Below are 19,471 nucleotides of genomic sequence, written 5' to 3'. Positions count from 1 at the left end.
CCATTCACTATATCCTGATAGTTTCTACTAACTTTTCTATTTCAGAAGGTATTAAATCATTGAAAAATCTCACTTAAAGTGACCTGTTATATCTAAATCAAAAATAATGTCAAGGTTCCAGTTACAAAATATCTAGTCATCAACATGCAGCAGTATGTAGCAAAAAAGAGTCTGGGAATTTTCTTCTGTTCTTTTCCGTCACCATCCTACACACACACACACACACACACACGCACACACACACACACAGAACATTCACAAACACACACACTCAAGCTATCCAGAAAAAAATTTTTTAAAAATACTTAAAAACAAACAAAAAGTCTATGCTCTAAAATTCAGTGAGGAGACATATTTAAAAGACCTTGTAAGACAACTCAAGGACAAATATGGAGATGTAGGATCCAAGGGCAGGCCGCGCCAAGATGGGCCACTTTGGCATGAAGATTATTTTAAGCTAAAAAGCAATCAAAACCCAGCAGATTCAAGGAAAGAAAGCTCTTTATCTCTCTCCTCAACTGCCTAAGAAGAATTTAGATTAGATCAGAAAATCTGCTCCAGGAAGAGAGCTATCACTATAGATAACTACATTATGATATAAACTAGGTAGGACACAGAGGGAATAACCTAGCAAGGCCTGTTTCATCAAAGTCTTCGGGTTCTATTCTCTCTGAGTAGCCGAGGGAACATATGTTTATCAAACATTTATTCTTTTTCATCTCCTTGTAAATTATTTTCCTTCCCTTGTAAGACCCAGACCCCTACTCCTCTCCTTAGTTCAGAATGACATATGTACTTTCTTTTGCCTATCTTTGGAAGTTTCACATCTGTATGGATTCCCTGTACATGCACTATTAAATTTGATTTTTCTCTTGTTAATCTGTCTCATGCTAATTTGATTCTTAGTCCAGCTAGAAGGACCTAGAAAGGGACAGGATATTTTTTTTCTTTCCAAGAAAGACATGTTTAAAACTTTAAAAGCAACAAAAAACATGGAGCAAAACCACCTCTGCTAAAGATTTCTTCTGGTTTCTGAAGCTACGTGTATTGTTTGCAGATGCCCTGACTCCCTGGTGTCCATGGTCTGCCCAACCATGCTCTCACTCCACTGATATGGAACCACCGCAGGATTTGTGACAAATGTCTATGCCTATGCCAGGCTGGCTAGCACATGTGCAACAAGAAAAGAGCAACTAAGACTCAGTTACCCTTCTGATTCATCCAGCCCCCAGGGACATCTCTGACACCAGACAACACAAGTGTCATCTGTCCACTACATAACACAACCTCTAAAAATTTAAACCCTGACTCAGACTGCTTTGGCATTTCACATAATGTTTGGCACAAGATTTTTATTTGTGGAATAAAAATGGTATTCAGAAATTTGGAGACTACTCTAACAGTGGGTCTGGATAACTCAGCTAATTACACATGCCACACTCCTCACTGTTTGCGTGGACACGGTCCACTGAACATCCTTGTACTGAGAAAGTGAACACACACTGGTTTTATACATTTAACCTTTCCATTTGACCAGCAGTGGGACTAAGGCAAGACTCTGTATTCAAAAATACTTAAATATATCTTGCAAGGTGAAAATTGTGAAAATTTGGAGGAGAAAAAAGATATTAAAGTATTGCAAATGGAAAATAGATAAGGATACCTACTTTGCTCTCAACAGATCCTGATCTTTAAGGGCTGAGCCTTGAAGGTAGATAACTCTTTGTGACCACATTGGAATCTGCAGTACCCTCCGAACTTGCACATCCATTTCAGTAGGACACAAAATTACCACATAATAATCCTGTTCAAAAAAATGTGCAATGGGATGAAATCAATAATGCTGCATTTTATATTACATCAGTAAACAGAATGTCTAAGAACATTTAGAAATATGATGAAATAGGAATAAACTGTCACTAGTAAGTAAAAGTTTGCATTTAAAACCTGGCATATATTAATTAATGACACTATAATAAACATAACATATATATATAAAAATTACAGAAAGCAACATACTAATCCTGACCTTTTTCAGTCTTATTAGTACCATGAAGAGAAGGTAATCAGTGTTTGCTCTGAATACATTTCCAGCCTATGAAGTTTTCAGTAATAACTTCTAGCTAATTCTAAAATAAATAATATACACAGAGAAGAAATGCTTAAAAAAATTCATACTTTGAATGATTACTTTTAGAATAAAAACGGTGATAGTGATTTATATCATCTGGTCATATTATTATTTATTCAAAATAATAAAAAATCTCTGAGGAAATCTGAATGGAATAGTATTCATAAAAATATTGATAATACAAAGTAAATTTAAAAGCTTAAGATCATGTATTTCAAAATAATTGTCCTTTGGAGAAAAGACAAAGGTATTCTAAGCGATGAAATAGTTTAATACACAGGTTATAGGCATTACAACTCTCTGGTAAACATACACCATTTTATCACTCTAAAATATATCTGGTGGAAATTTGGGGAGTTTGAGAACTCTCCATATTGATATTAGTTAAAATATGGGGAGCCTAGGTGGCTCAGTTGGTTAAGCGTCCGGCTTTGACTTAGGCCATGATCTCACAGTTCCTGGGTTCGAGCCCCATGTTGGGCTCTGTGCTGACAGCTCAGAGCCTGGAGCCTGCTTCAGATTCTGTATCTCCCTCTCTCTCTGACCCTCCCTGCTTGTGTTGTCTCTCTCTGTCTCTTAAAAATAAATAAAAAGCTTAAAAAAATTTTTTTAAATAAAATAAAATAAATTACAGATAAACTTTGGGGCTTCAAATTTTCTCCACAATAGATTTTTCTTTATGGGTTATAAAGAGAAAACCTGCAGTTATTTAATACGCATAATAATAAAAACAAATATGATGTTTCTTCAAAAATACATGTTACTTTATATGAAAACAAATAATGTATTATGTAATTTAAGTACCACTTATAAATTATATTTAAAAAAAAGTTTTAGAAAGTATTTTAAAATTCTCCAATGAGGGAGAACCCGGGTGGCTTAGTCGATTAAAAGCTAAACTTTGGTTCAGGTCATGATCTCCTGGTTCGTGGGCTCAAGCCCCATGTCAGGCTTTGTGCTGACAGCTCAAAGCCTGGAACCTGCTTCATATTCTACGTTTCCCTCTCTCTATACCCCTCCTCCACTCACACTCTGTCTCTCACACACACACAAATAAATAAACATTAAAAATTTTTATTAAGTTCTCCAATGTAGTCATGAAAAAAATCAATTTACAGGAGATCTAATTAAAACTGTACTCAGCACGGTCTTGATCTTAAGAGTGTATAACCTCTTGACAAATTTACTGAGGAAATACAAGACACTCAAGTAGCTGTTTCTTATTTGAACTGAATTAAGTACATTAAGCAGGAAGGAGATTACCTAAATTTATACTGGCCCACTACCAGGGCAAGTGGAAAAGTATCTGAGAATTTTCTCTGCATAGAAAGATGAAGAGTTTTTTTTCTAAATTACTGTTCTCAATTCAGCTAGTTATTGTCCACTTTCTGGTGATTTATTGCTAATATACAACCTAGTTGCGTTTCAGGAAACAAGAGAAAAAACAGAAATTTCAGACTTCTACATTTCTACGAGCAACACTTGATAAAACATTTGATTTTTTTCAGGCAGATGATATTGTGAAATAGCTTTTTCATTATTTTATATTTTATTTTAAGTTTCACTGTTTCATAAAAATATCATTTATACATTTCCCAAAAGAGAAAAAATAATTCTTTTAATTCAAAGAAAACCTTTCTATGTAGCATTAACATAATTTCATCTGTCTTTAGTGTAGATACAGAAGAAACTTAAAATAATGTGTATTCTTTAAGCATTTTTTCTATGTTCCTGGTTATATTTGTAGTTCTTCATTTGCTCTTTCTAAATTGGAGCATATAAATAAAATTCTCCAGAATGCCAGCTGCACCATCAGTTAATTGACTTTGACAATATGTTAAGTGTGATCCAGTAAGATGCATAACATAATTTAATGTACCTGAAGTCTTGGGTGAGCATAGAATTCATTTAAGAAGTCCATAAGTAAATCGATCTTCAGTGAACTGACACACAGAACAACATGCTTCTCAGTTTGAGCTCTATGTCGACTATAGTTCCCACCAGACTTTTGTCTCTCCATCCACAAGTAGGCCAGCTGTTCAAACTGTAATACATTTTCCACGTGTGAATGAAAAACACTGGGCATAAAAATAAAAACCAATGCAATACACCCATCCATTGCTTATTAGATATATTCAATTTCTTAGATGGAACCCATTGAGATTCAGATTATCCATAATCCTTTCAAGAAAAGACTTTTCATGTAATTGCTGCAGAGGTTGCTGATGCTTCCTAGGGGTTTCAGGTCTCTATAGAAATATATTAATATGAATTCCCTATTATATCACAACGGCACTAAAAGGTCTGTGCCTCTGCTTTATGTCCAGTAAAGCAGACAGCCAAGATGTGTCATGTGCTGCATCAGAAAGAAAAACCTCAGTTGCATTTCTTCTGCATTTTTCTACCAAGTTCAGCACACATCTCACACAATGAGAGATACCCAGCACACAAAGCCACCTTCTAGTGGTATAGTAGCAGTTGGTGTGCAAGGGAAGTAGACGGAATAGAGGAGGGATGTCAGGAAGGAATGCAGGCATGATTGAACAGGAGTGGGAAGATCATTTTCATATCTACATAAAGTGTATTTAGATAAACTATGGCCAAGGGTTTGTAAAGGAAGATACAAACTTGATTTGTATTTGCCATATCTTGTTTCTGACCTGCCCACCCATGGGCACACACAAGAGTGAGAGATTGCATCTACTCATCTCTAGTTTCCTTTTATATCTCCATGCCTTTGCAACCACCTTATCCACTCCCCAAACATTGTATAATAGTCATAGATCATCTTTAGGTGTTGTTTTAGTTGGTCAACATGTTATCCATTTTTATTTATTACAATGTTCAGCTTTTATATTATTTCAAGAATCAAAAGAAATCAAACCTTCATAAATTTATTTCATTGGTCTTTCATCCTATAATTAGAACTAAATTCTATGATCTTATAATTAACATATTTAAATACCCTGTATAAAAAAGAAACATATTCAATAACTGGCATGTGATGTGGGCTTTCACACTTGTGAATAGAGGAAAAAAATCGGTTTCTAATATAATGTGAAAAGGAATTTCCTGAGACCATTTTAGTTAATTGACTAGATATAATAATAACGTGTGTTAATAGATAAACTAGGAACATCTCATATTAACAAGGAAGATTACATTTTATAAGACTTTACACAATTCTATAAAATTTAACCTAGCTGTGTTTACCTGTATGGGTAGAACCACAAGAGCAACACAGATCATGGCAACAACAAAAAGCTTAGAGGACCAGGTTTCAGGTGTGACATCCCCAAAGCCCACAGTAGAAAATGTCACAATGCAGAAATAAAGGGAGTCAAAGAGATTCAGCTTCTTTCCTATCCGTTCCAGATGCTGGATTCCACAAATGCTAAAGAAACAAATGTGCATTAGAATTAAAACTTTCAAATCAGGCATATTATTTCTCATTATTCTTTTGAAAGCCAAAACACATTACAAAAAAAAGAGCACATTCAATGAGTTGGAATCTTATATTGTACAATATATTTTTTCTCATGAGAATGCAATTTTTAAGTATTTACTTATATTAATACGTTAACCAGATATAATGTGATTTTTTAATAACCAAAAATTGTAGCCAAAATATCACTAGAATATAATGTAAAAGGGATAGATTGAACTTCATGGTTGACTACACAAACATTTTGAATGCATGCCAGGGGTTTATTCCCTGTCAAAAGAGTGATAGTTTTTTTTACAGGAAGCCAACTTATTGTATAATATGTGTGTATATTGTGTGTGTGTGTGTGTGTGTGTGTTTCATATATACATGAAAGGTTTGAGGAGTTAACAAGTGCCTAGTCACTCTCCACAGATCAACTATCTGCACAAAGCAACTAATGATGCAAAAGTAAGACAGTAGCATAGAAATTGTTACAAGATGTCTCCAAAGTAAAAACTGTTAAAATAGCACTAAAAATAGCCCAACTACAGGCTAAATAATAATAATAATTAATAATAAAAGGATAGGTGAGACTATGAAAGAAACATATATATTGTAATACTTTTGGAGAGAGATATGAGATCTGTTACATAAATCAGTGTATGATGCCATATGACTTAGCAAGGAAAAAAAAAACAAGTATTGATGCATGTTACAATATGGATAAAAAGCAAATACATACCGAGTGAAAGAAGACAGATGTAGAAGACTACAGACTCCATTATACTGTTAATACAAAATGCCCAGAAAAGAGACAGAAAGCAGGCCAGTGACTGCCTGGGGCTGATGGTGGGAATAGGGTGATAGAAAATGTTCTAAAACAAGAATGTGGTGATGATTGCAGAACACTGTAAATGCATTTAAAATGATTGATATTTACACTTAAAATGAGTGCACTCTAAGGCATGTAGATTATTCCTCTACAAATCTGTCCAAAACAATCTGTGTTTACTTTCGGACACTCATTCCAATCCCTATGTGCAACATGCAGACAGCGCAATTTTGGTGACCACAAAGAAATAATATTCAATGTTTAAATTCAAGAAATACCTTTTCTATACTTTAAGATAATTTTCTCATTTATTTAAGTTACGTATAAAATGTGTTTAATTATCTTAAATATTTTTTGTTGTTATGTTTGTTTTTAAGGCAGAGTATAAACAGGTGGATAGCTAGGTGGGTGGGTAAGCACACAGTTGATAAACCAAGAGACAGAAGAGAAATAGTAGGGTACTTGTTATCCTTTTACTGCTGAGGCAGAAACTGTTCTTTTTCTTTAAAATATTTTCATTTATTTTTGAGAGAGAGAGAGACAGAGTGACAGAGAGAAAACAAACGTTAGAAAGGGGCAGAAAAAGAGGGAAACAGAGGATCTAAATCTGGCTCTGAGCTGATAGCACAGAGCCCAATATGGGATTCGAACTCACAAACCATGAGATCATGACTTGAATCAAAGTCAGACACTTAACCGACTGAGCCACCAGGTGCCCCTTCTTCTTTTTCTTTTCTTAACTCCACGTTTCCAGAATGCAAAATTGTCCTTGTTCTATGCTTAGGAATTTTGTGTGAGCTGCCAGGTCACGAGTTGATCTGTTTATTTGCTCAGCTGCCCTTATGCTGTATACTAGTCAACTAATTATAAGACTAGTTAGATGAAGTCTTACCATAACCAAAGAGAACAACTGTTTCATAAAAAATATTCCTGCGGATTAGGTTTTTTATTTTATTTACATAATAATATATATTTGAAAATGTAAACAATTTATGCTTAACTTTTACACTTCAGTAGCAAATAAAAGGAAAGATAACATTTTTAAAGATTCAGATGTGAAAGGCTTACTATATTTTGCATAACTAGACATTAAAAGTCAATCCCTGTTTATAGATAAAAATGTCCATTTCCTAAAGCAAACGTTATCTTCACCTAAATTACTGAAAAAGTCTCCTACTCTTACTTCCTGGTCTTCAGTTTGTTCTCTTTTTAATTTAACCTATTCATATGGGCCATATTCACATTCTTAAACAATGCTTATACACTTCAATCTCAGGTTTGAAAAGGCCATTGGATTCTTACTGTTAACAACACTCTCTAATTTATGGTATGAGACATTATTATGATAGATGCCAGTAAATCAATTCTTCCTATGTTCAGATCTCTCTGCAACGTGTTATTTCTATCCTTCCCATCAAAAGCAAAATCTAGTTCTCCAGGCAGGTCCTTGCATTTTAATTGCCTAATAACTTGATCTGACCAACAGACTACTGTAGAAGTGATGCTGTGTGGGTCACAGAGCATGGATCTTGTACAAGATCCTGAAGTTCTCGTTCTCGACATCTCAGAAGTCTGAGACGACCATTCTATGAAGCAGCCTAGTACAATCTATTGAAGGCTTAGAGGTCACGTGGAAGAAAACCACAATGTCCCGGCTGACAGCCAGCACCAACTGCTAGAAATGAGAGTAGGGCCATCTTGGATGCTCCAACTCCTGTCAGGCCATTACATGACCAGAGGTAAGAGTAACTGAAGGTGAGATCAGCAGAAACACTGCCTAGTTACCAACCATAGAACTGTGAGAAACAACAAACGGTGCTGTTGTAAGCCATTCCGTTCCCTGTTACGTGGCTTGTTATTTGGTAATAGATATATGGTACATACAGAATTAACTAGACTCCAGCATCTGGATCTAACCAGGGTTCTCTCAAACTTTGCCCTCACATATCTCCCCTTCATTTACTGTTCACATAATGTACCTATCATAGTCTATAATCCTTAGCCTCTATGTCTATTTTTGCCCAATCTATTCCCTTCAACTGAAAGTCCTCTATCTGTGACACCTACTATGATTCCTATTTTTTGAACCCTAGCTCAAAAATGAAGCTTCCTCATAGATTTCACTGAGTCTCAGTTTCTAGGAATTCCTAGAAGTTCCTGCTGAAATCTGAGAGCATATATAAATTCATGTCTTATATAGGTAAACTTTTACAAACATTTACACTGATTTTGTGTTTAATATTTATCATGGCAACTCAACTATTATTTATCCTGACACTGTTTCAACTTTATGTTTTTATTTCTTAGAGCACTGAGCACAACGTTCTTAGGAGTCACTCATTAACTAATTGCTAACTGAGCAAAAAAACACCTGGTTAAACCATACTTAAATAATATATGCAAACAACTCCAGAAAGCATTTCATTCATGCATTTCAGATTTTTATTACTCCATAACAAATTTCTCAAAACTCAGTGGCTTAAAATAGTAACAATCTATCATTTTACATGATTCTGTGTGTTGGGTGGGAAGCTACTCTGGTTTTCTTAGGCTCGCTCACATGGCTGCATTGGACTAGAAGTCTGACTAGAACGAAAGGTCCAAGATGGCCTCACTCCTGTGACAGTCCTCTTAAGAACCTAGCTTTATCTGCCCCATTCTATTTGCTGAAGCAAGTCACAAGTTCAGCTCAGATTGGAGGGGGTGCAAATAGACTCCACCTCCTCATGAGAGGAGCTACAGAATTTTGTGACCATGAAACTTTGTTTCCCAGTCCACCAAACTGTACAAGTGATAAAACTTATCACAACCTATATAACTAATAATAAATTTTATTGCATACATCATGTTACAGTCTAAGATATTTAATTACTTTGACATAACTGTAGTTAAATCTGTACTTGCAATCAATTTTTTATAATCCTTACGTAAAATGCCATTTTACTTGACCTAGAAACATTATACGAGCCTTTCACATATTTATCAATTTCGCATTTAAGATTCAAGACTTGATATACCTAAACACTCACTGAAGCAACATGAAAATGAAAACTCCCACACCAGCTGTTACATGCCTGGTATTATTATATTAAAAAAATTAACTTTTTTTTTAAGAACTAGTAAAGGTAAATACACTGAATTACTTTTAGAATTTCTCTTTGATTTTGAATTGGCCCACCAACTGGTTTCCTTTAAAGTCTCATTTAATGGGTCACTATTTATATCCATGGATAACAATATATCATTACATTTCAAAATACAGTGATATTAATGTTATCTTCTAAGTCAATTATTATTTTTGTAATAAATAAATGAACTTAGTTCCTTCTACTCAAAAGAAAATAAGGCAGAGCATATTTAAATATCTAGCCCAAGAACACAGTAATCCTTTTCAGCTATAGATCTAATCTTTTTCTCTCTTTGTTCCTAACTCTCAATGCCCTTTTATCTTATTCAGGATAAAATCCAAAGCCCCTGACTCTTCTCAGATCTTATCTTCTAGGACCATTCCCTCTCTCACTGTCCTCCAGTCACATGAGCTCACTGCTATTCCCGAAACATGCCAGTGTCACCCAAATCTTTCAACATCCTCCCTTTATTTCTAATATTTCTAACGTCCAAGCTGAATCCAGAAACTCCTCTCTAAATTTGCTCCTACCAAATTCTTCAAATCAAACCCAGTTTGCCTGTTGATTAGGTCAAAATCCAAGTCATCCTTGACTTCTCTCTTTCTTTTATAATCCACATCCAAACCCTTAACTAACTCCAATGTTTGAAACTACAAAATACAACCAGAATCCACTATCACTACTCACCACCCTACTGCAATGATTCATGCCGTCATCTTCTCTGCCCTGCACTGCAGTAAACACTCCCATCCTTCTCCTAGAAGCCTATCACCATCATGCCAGAGTTATCCTATGAAAACATTGGTCAGATCATGCTATTCCACTACCTAAAACCCTGAGAGGGCTCCCTATTTCATTTAACTAAAAGCTAATGTTCTTTCATTTGTTTATAGTGCACTACCCAATTTGACCCTTCCCTATGCCTTTCAGACTCACTTTCTACTCTTCTCCTGCCCAGCTGCACGGGCATTCTTGCTCTCTGATCAACATAAGAGGCATGTTCCTTGTCATGGACCACTCTCTCTGGCTAGAACCCTGTTGCCCCAGATTTTGTCATCACTAATCACTAACTCCTCACATCTTCCAAGTCTTTACTTCTATATTGACCATTATATACACTCCTAATTTTTCTTATCCTGCTTAGTTAAAAAAAGTTTTGGTCATTTGTTGGGTTTGGTGCCAACTGTCTATAACTCTATATGAATGGAGATCATGTGCTGTCTTCATCCATGTTGCCTGAGCACTTAAAATAGTGCCAAGCACATAAAATGTTCATAGACCTCTATTACCATATTTAAATATTTAAGCCATTTAGCCTGTTTAGATATAAACTAAATACAATTTATTAATTTTTAAAAAGCACACAAAATGTTTATCTAACTACTGACTTAACTGTGGAATTTAATAAAACTGGCAAGACTAAATACTTTTTCAAGGAAGACAGATGTAATATTCCATAAATCTATTGACTTCCCCACCACCTTTTAATCAATATCACTTGAAATATTCAAGTACTATAAACAAGAGAATTGGGTTTTACTCTCCCTAGTAATTAGTATTTGTAATTCCAGCAATTGTTTCAGTTAGTACTACTTAAATAATATGATAAATGAAGAATCTGGAGATTTGAAATGCATCGACTTCCTTACTGAAGCTCATTCTGTTTATGTTATATACAAGAAAAACATGTAATGAAAAATTTGTCTTTTTATAAAACCAGATTGAATACTCAAATATAAAACTTATATTATTTATTCTCATTACATTCTAAACTCTATATGTCACTTAATTTAAAAATTACTTGAGTTACTGGATTAAGCTTGTATATTTCACTATTTCCTAATCAAAGACTTTACCTGTAATCAGACTCTTGCCACTGTTCATGAATATTATATACTTTAATACCAAACTCAACCAGGTTAGTTACAGAGCTTTTCATAATATGGAAAGTGTCTAGCTTATGTTTGATGAAAGAAATGACTCTCTATTAAAGCAATATCAGTCTACAATAACTATATAATCTGGACTCCATTGTCACTGTCACATTAACCTCTGACACTACTTTTCTCCTGCTCTCCTGTATTTATTTATGTGAAGGATCATGTTACTTAAAGGGTAGAAACAGTTTAAAGGAATTTTGCAGAAATTTGCCCAAGCTTAACAAACTACTTAAACTACTTAAGCAAAAAAAAAGGCTTTCAAACCTCCTCATTGAATTATAAAAATTAGATTTAAAAACTATTTTGAAAATTATTGCTCCATGTTTTAATTTTATAAAATACATACTAAGACATGGAGAAGTTTAATATAAAGGCAGAAACTGGACTATTCTCATCATATTAATTGGCAATAGCATAATTTCTTGATACCAGTTATGATGTATCTATATGCAACATGTGGAGAATGCCAATTTATTAATACTATTTTGGTTATAGTAACAAATCTAGCAATATTTTGAAATTAAGCAATATAAAAATGTATACTACTGTTCTATGTCAATCATTCAAATAAAAAATAGATCATTCATATAAGCTATCTCTCTAAACAATAATTCAGCTACTTTTATGAAGGAATGAAAGAAGTATATCTTCAGTGTCAACTATACTTAAAGAAAAAAAGTATATCCTCAGGATATATAGATACACAGATAACTTACTGTTACTTTATCACATAATTCTTTTTTATTAATTTTTAATGCTTATTTTTGAGAGAGAGACAAGTAGGAGAAAGATAGAGAGAGAGAAGGAGACACAGAATCCTGAGCAGGCTCCAGGCTCTGAGCTGTGAGCACAGAGCTTGACATGGGGCTTGAACTCATGAGCTGCAAGATCATGACCTGAGCTGAAGTCAGACACTTACCCAACTGAGCCACCCAGGAGCTCCACTTTATCATATAATTCTTAAGACTAAAACAGCATTGAAATACTCTTAATCCTCATTATGCATGAACATTAATATTTTACTTATACATTAGCTATTTTTCCAAGAACTGTAAATGCAATAACATGATAGCTAAGGTTTTGAAACCATTTAGTGATTATAATCCATTTTAATATAGATTGTTATTTCATTTGCAGATGTCTTTGGAACCATTATTAAACAAAAACTGCCTCTTCTCCCCGATCATAATTGATGAATTTCAGTTAATTATTATTTTGTGCCTGTACCCAGAAGTGATTTTAATGATGGATACAGATTTTCTGATAAACTAAATCCAAGAATGTGCTTAAATAGACCACATTCATAATCAAAATATCCTATTTTGCCTTATCATAAGAGATACATCTTTTCAGTAAGTCAAAGACTAAACTATTTAAATTATATCCTGAATTGAAAGAGAGAAGAATTTAATAATGCAGAATTTGGGGCTCCCGGGTCGCTCAGTCAGTTAAGCGACCGACTTCAGCTCAGGTCATGATCTCGCGGTTTGTGAGTTCAACCCTACATCCGGCTCTGTGCTGACAGTTCAGAGCCTAGAATCTGCTTCGGATTCTGTGTCTTGTCCTCTCTCTGCCCCTCCTCAGCTCATGCTCTGTCGCTCTCCATCTCTCAATAATAAATAAATGTTTAAAATAAAAAAATAAAAAAATAATGCAGAATTTAAAAATAAATAAGTAGAGCTGATAGAAGGTAAATAAACCCTCTTGCCTTTAAATTTTATAGGAATCAAATTTAATATTGTTTTGTGACTGGGCAGTAATGTTAAAAACAAAAAAAGTCTTGCTTAGAATGCTTGATTTTAGTGGATACCTAATTGTAACAAAACTTTTGCTTATTTATCCTGTATTGTCTGCCTTACTATCTGAAATTAAATATTTTATTCCATTTTAAGATAGAAAAAAATAAAACAATGTCACGCCATGTTCAATTTACCTTTGTTTAGTTAATACACATAAAAGTTACTCAGATTCATTGATAGTCATTGACTTTGAATGGAAAATTACAAATTAATATAATTTTCTTAAAATTCTATGTTCTTAAAAATGCCTGTAAATGTTAAATTAAAAAAACTGATTTATATAAAACCAATATATAAACGTTTGGTAATGGAAAAAGGGTAACCTTACTCATAAAGGTAAGTCATGTGTATTCCTACAAATACATTTATTGATGGCTTACTACCACAAAGCACTGTACTGTATAATAGACACGTAGATATGTATACAACCCTCATGACATAAAAGAGCTTCTAAAATCTAAAGTGAACTATTTTAACCCCAATTTATAATATTGCTAATACTCAGACCATAATTAACATTTAACTTATAACTTGATTAATGCTAACTTAGGTAAATTACTTAAGCATTTTAAACTTCATCCTCAACTGGAAAGTAAATGTAATAATATTAACTTATCCCTTTGGTTATTATGGGAATAAAATGAACTAATAATGCTCAGTGAAATGCCTGACACATAATATTGCTCAATGAATTTGGTAGTTATTTATTTATCTAGTAATGTTTTATTTAAATTCCAGCCCCCGTATAAAAGAAATAAAAGCACAAAAATGAGTCAAATATAATAATCAACTATCTACACAAAAAAGATATAAAACCTTTGTTTTTCAGTTGACAAAAAATAGATGTACTATTAGCAATACAGTCAGGAGCTGGGGTGCGCCTGGGTGGCTCAGTTGGTTAAGCATCAGATTCTTGATGTCGGCTCAGGTCACGATCTCACAGTTCGTGAGATCAAGCCCCATGTGGGGCTCTGCACTGACAGCATGGAGCCTACTTGGGAGTCTCTCTCCCCTTGTTCTCTGCCTCTCCCCCATTTGTGCAGTCAAACATTGATTGATCTGATTTATGCAGAATGAATAAGCTATTCGGATAGTGTAGCTTTAGTGTGCTGCACAGGATACCGGCAGCCCTGGAGTTCATAGATGGACTTGGGACCCAGCAGTTTTGAAACTTGTATGTGGAGTTCAAGAAATTTATTTTCCAGGTGCAACCCCCATCTAACTAAATTTTTCCTTCACCATGTACACTTGACAGCTGAAAAAAACACAACATGAGAGTAATAATGGGTCAAAATTTACAAAATAAAGTACTGTTTTGGTGAAAAAACTCTTTCTCTCTCTCTCTCTCTCTCTCTCTCTCTCTCTCTCTCTCTCTCTGTCTCTCTCTCTCTCTGTCTCTCTCTCTCTCTCTCAATCCCCCTATCAAAATCAATAAACATTTTTTAAAAAGCACAAAATACAGGCATGGACTATCGGGACAGACAGCGAAGTTGAGAAAGTAGCATGTCTATTCCTCTTTGCTGTGGAGTTAGTAACAGAGTTATTAGCAGCAGAAACTCATCCATGAATTAATAAGAATAGCTATAATCTTGTCCATTTCTACCTTAATGTAATATAGTTTTGTCCAATCTTTTCTCAACCCTGCATCTCTCAACGTTCCAAAAAGGAAAGTTAGGCAATTTGCAAGGTAAGTCATAATATTTAACTGTTTACAAAGAGCAGAGTCATGCTGATATTAGCTGCTGACCTTTGGAGGGTTCACTGTCATCATTTACGGAAACTGACAACTAATTCCTGGTAATGCAGTCAGGATAAAAAAAGATTAAGCACTATTTCTCTGCCAAAATATCAATAACAGGCTAGTGACGTTTTAAAAAAGGGTAAGTTATCCCTAAGATTGCCTGAATGAAAGAATTTTATACAATAATGCATATATGTATATCATATATGTATATATTTATACAGTTCACTCACTGACCAGGGTAACTACTAAGCATATCCTCATATGGTACTGTTCATGATTTGATGTTAAAATACTAATTTTGGGGGGGAAATACCAACAAAATTTTCTTTTTATGTTATTTTACACATACATTCATTATACATTCATATTCACTATTTTTTTTATTTTTTTAATGTTTACTTATTTTTGAGAGAGAGAGAGAGAGACCATGGGGGAGGGGCAGAGAGTGTGAGGGGACACAGAATCTAAAACAGGCTCCAGGCTCTGAGCACAGAGCCTGATGCAGGCCTTGAACTCACAAATCACGAAATCATGACCTGAGCCTAGGTCAGATGCTTAACTGACTGAGTCACCCCAACTCCCCCATATTCACTGTTATTTAAATAGATATTTAATTATATATAACCTGGGTTTTCTATTTTATGAAAATTAAATACACCTATTTTTATAACTCGATGCATTTTGGAAAACAGAATTCTTGCCATGCATGTGTTTATGTTTTTGCATAATTGTGGTTGATAGTCACAATAGCTTAAACTGAACTTTCAAAACTTTAACAGAGCCATTTCTACCTTAATGTAATATAGTTTTGTGAGTACCCACTTGTGATAATGTCTGTTTTAAAAATCACTGTTGGGGCGCATAGGTGGCTCAGTCAGTTGAGCATCTGATTCTTGGTTTTGGCTCAAGTTTTATAATCTCAGCCCCACGTCCAGCTCTGTGCTAACAATGTGGAGCCTGCTTGGGATTCTTCCTCTCTATTCCTCTCCCTCTCTCTTTGCCCCTTCCCTGTTTGTGTGCTTTCTGAAAACTAAACAAATAAACTTAGAAAGAATAAAAAATAAAATAAAGATCAAGGTTACAGAATAAAAATCCTTTAGGAATTTTATGGCATGGTACCGTAGTAAGATTTTCTGAATCAAAGTGGCCAAGTACTTAAACTATGCAGACTAGAAGATAAAATACATCCTTAAATACCCATTTGGAATTTGATTCCCACCAATATATTAAATAAATAGAAAACCAAAAAAAATCTCTTGGGGATACATGCCATCTAAAACATTCGCAATCTAAAACACGACAATGGTCTATATTTCTGTATCCCAATATACGTTCCTTGAAAAGCTCTCTAGCACTCTACCTGGCTAGCCGATTAGCTAACTGGCCTGTGCTGTATGGCTATATAGCCCAGATTATAAAGTCTCTGCAGCCATCTGCATGAAGAACAATGTATTAAACCTGTATTTAACAGGAAAAAAATATTCGGCAACTCTGGGTTAAGCATATTTATTTATTTCGTAAAAGACTCTCCAGATCATTTTAATGAGTTAATGTTTATTGTGGATCTCCAAGAGTAGAATAATTTTCATAAGATTAACCAAACATACCTGCCAAAATTCTTAGTTTTGATAGAGTATCTCAAAGGATAGGGTTTTATTAACTCAACTAGAAGAACATTAGCTCATAGTTTGTGCTTTGTCTCAGGTTTTAGAATCATAGATTAGCTTAATCATTAAATACTTTGGGTAATTTTTATCTTTGTCCATGCCCTGAATTATATCACCCTGGATTAACTGTTCCTTGAAGGAATTTAACAATGAAACTGTCAGGCCCTAACACTTTTTTTTTTTTTTACATTTTCTTAATAGAAATCAAAACATATAATTTTACAAGTACTCCATCTCTACCTTAATTTCAATTTAAGACTACTTACAAATCTATAAATCTGCATTTTGAAATGACCTACCATTCCTTCCTTAGATCGAAAGGAAAAAATAAGCCTCAATCATCATTCCTTGGTCTTTATTGACTTCTTACAAATCCACAGTTTGAACATATCTGACAAAGTTTGTAAACACAGGACCACAGCAGTCATACTGGGTACTGGATAAGCAGAGAAGCCTCCTCTCTCTGCTGACAAAGAACCTAAGAGAATAGGACAAATTTTTTCATAAACACTGATTATTTGAAATGTGGATCACCAAATTGAGCATGCCATATGGAAAGAAGGCCTCCAAATGTCTCTCATTAAAAAGAATTTAAAATTCTTTTTTCTTAACTAGAATATTGTTAAACCTCACTAAGGATAATTTTAAAGAAACTATTCAAACACTTATGCGAAAAAACATAACCACATTAATACAAAAAAAAGATTATGCCCCATTTTGCACTAAATGCATGGAGCCATGATATATATCATATCAAGCATTAAATTTATAAATACTTTTAGTAATAAAAAAGCTAATAAAGTATTAATTTTGTAAGTTTTACTTTAACTAAATATTCTTCCATTAGGAAAAGCTAACATGTTAACTTACATATTTTAAAATATTTTTTTCTGGCTCACCTAGTAAAAGAAACATCATCAGGTATGAAACAGAAATTGTCTAAGGCTACAAACAACCATAACAGAGTGGTCAGTCTTCTTTCTTATATTAAATGCTTCAGTTAAAGGGATTCCACTTTGTCCATTACTATTCTGATTCAATATATTTCTTTTAACAAAATTACATTAAATTCATTTCCTCCCCTTTCATCATTAGTAATTTAAACAAAATAAAAGCATCTGCTGAGCAGTCTTCATAAATTACTCATAGACTCATCAGCCAATGGGCCATTACAATGATAATGCATTCAGATGGAAGTAGACACTTTTTGTTCATGGTAGGAAGGATGGAACTATAATCATGAGGTGTTTTTTTCTGTGTTCCTCAGGTTATATGCTGCACTGAGCATATATTCAAATTCATCTATAATCATTTAGTAAGAAATCTGTGCTGGTTCTTAATATAAAATGTATTTTCTGTGAATTGTGAAGGAATTAGACAAAGAAATAAGGCAGTGGGATATAAGAGGTAAGTAAAACAAATTAAACTAGGTGGAAAAAAAGGCAAAATTTAGTCAAAAGTAATAATATGCTATAGTCAAGAATCAGGTAAAATCATGATCATGTTCTCGTAACTCTGAACTTAGGAGCCTCAAATGTTAAGAAATGAAGTCCTTAGGAGAAAAACAATGAAAACCTTCATCATCAGCAGAATGTTATTATATTTTCATATTTTTAAAGCAGAATGGATAAGACAGTAAATAAAGACAATGTGGTACTTAAGATCTCACATTTCTGTAAGTATGTAAAAATATGTTTTATTTACTACTTATTGTTTCTTGGAAAACTCGGGATTTTTCTCTCCTAAATCTCCAATAAAGTGCTGATCATTTTATTTTTGCTCTATTATAGATCACAATACATTTGAAAACATTTCACATGTATTTGTTCACCTATTTATTCAGTGTTACTACATGGGAGGTGCAGAATTAGGTACCGGGAGAAACAGTGGCATGGAAAAGCTGGCATGACTGATCCCTTGTGTGAATTAGGATCCAGTGCAAGACACAGAAAATGATGACTAATGTAAATATCCACAAATTCACACAGGAGAGCCCCTCCTACGCCTGCCTTGCTATGCTCTCCGGTAACCCTGAGTTTGACCTAACAGGTGGACTGGGCTTCAATGACAAAGTGATGTCTACATTAACATTAAAAAAAAAGATAAGTCAGATTTTACTCTGCAGAGAAAAATAAGGTAGAACATCCTAGGGAGAAAGAAGGCTAGTGTGATGGGATAGTATACAGGAAAAAAGTAGGACTCCTGAGCAGAGTAAAAACCAAGGATGTGAGATGAAAATGAAAAGATGAGGAGAATCCTGATTGTACCGGAAATGTAGGACATATTAAGAAGTTTTGTGTTCATTCCAAGACACATGGAAAACTTTTTTTTAATGTATGTTTATTTTTGAGAGAGAGAAAGAGAGTGTGATCAGGGAGGGGCAGAGAAAGAGGAAGACAAAGACTCTGAAGCAGGCTCCAGGCTCTGAGCTGTCAGCACCAAGCCCGGGCTGGAACTCACAGACTACGAGATCATGACCTGAGCCAAAGTCAGTCACTTAACCCACTGAGCCACCCAGGAGCCCCTGACACCTGGAAAAGTTTCAACAAACATTAGCAAGCAGTAACACAATTATATTTACATTTCACAAAGGAAACTCTAGTTGCCATGAGGTGAATGGTTTGGAATGGAACCAGAATGGACATAGGTAAATCTGTTCTGATAGTTTAGAAGAGTAAGATGATGATTGAGAGGAAAAGAAGTGGGTAGATTGCAGGATATTTAGGAGGTAAAATCTGGAGGGTCTGTTGATTTGTGTATTGTGTCACCGAACAGGAGGCATTAAGAATGAATCCATTCTTTG

General features: G+C 34.3%; 1 protein-coding gene across 3 annotated transcripts in view; it reads right to left on the bottom strand.

Moving 5' to 3' along the window:
- Positions 1–19,471, bottom strand: part of KCNT2 (potassium sodium-activated channel subfamily T member 2) — a 340,818-nt gene that overhangs the window by 183,343 nt on the left and 138,004 nt on the right. For all 3 annotated transcript variants that reach the window (XM_029933172.1, XM_029933173.1, XM_029933174.1), the window contains exons 9-11: positions 5,345–5,525; positions 4,011–4,175; positions 1,668–1,804 (exon numbers count right to left, since the gene is read on the bottom strand). In XM_029933172.1, coding sequence (XP_029789032.1) covers positions 1,668–1,804; positions 4,011–4,175; positions 5,345–5,525 — 483 coding nt within the window. The remainder of the gene's footprint in view (positions 1–1,667; positions 1,805–4,010; positions 4,176–5,344; positions 5,526–19,471) is intronic.

This window comes from Suricata suricatta, chromosome 3, assembly GCF_006229205.1.
Source record: "Suricata suricatta isolate VVHF042 chromosome 3, meerkat_22Aug2017_6uvM2_HiC, whole genome shotgun sequence".
NCBI classification, from domain to species: Eukaryota; Metazoa; Chordata; class Mammalia; order Carnivora; family Herpestidae; genus Suricata; species Suricata suricatta.
The sequence above is the reverse complement of the archived record's forward strand: the minus strand, read 5'-3'. Positions and strand labels throughout refer to the sequence as shown.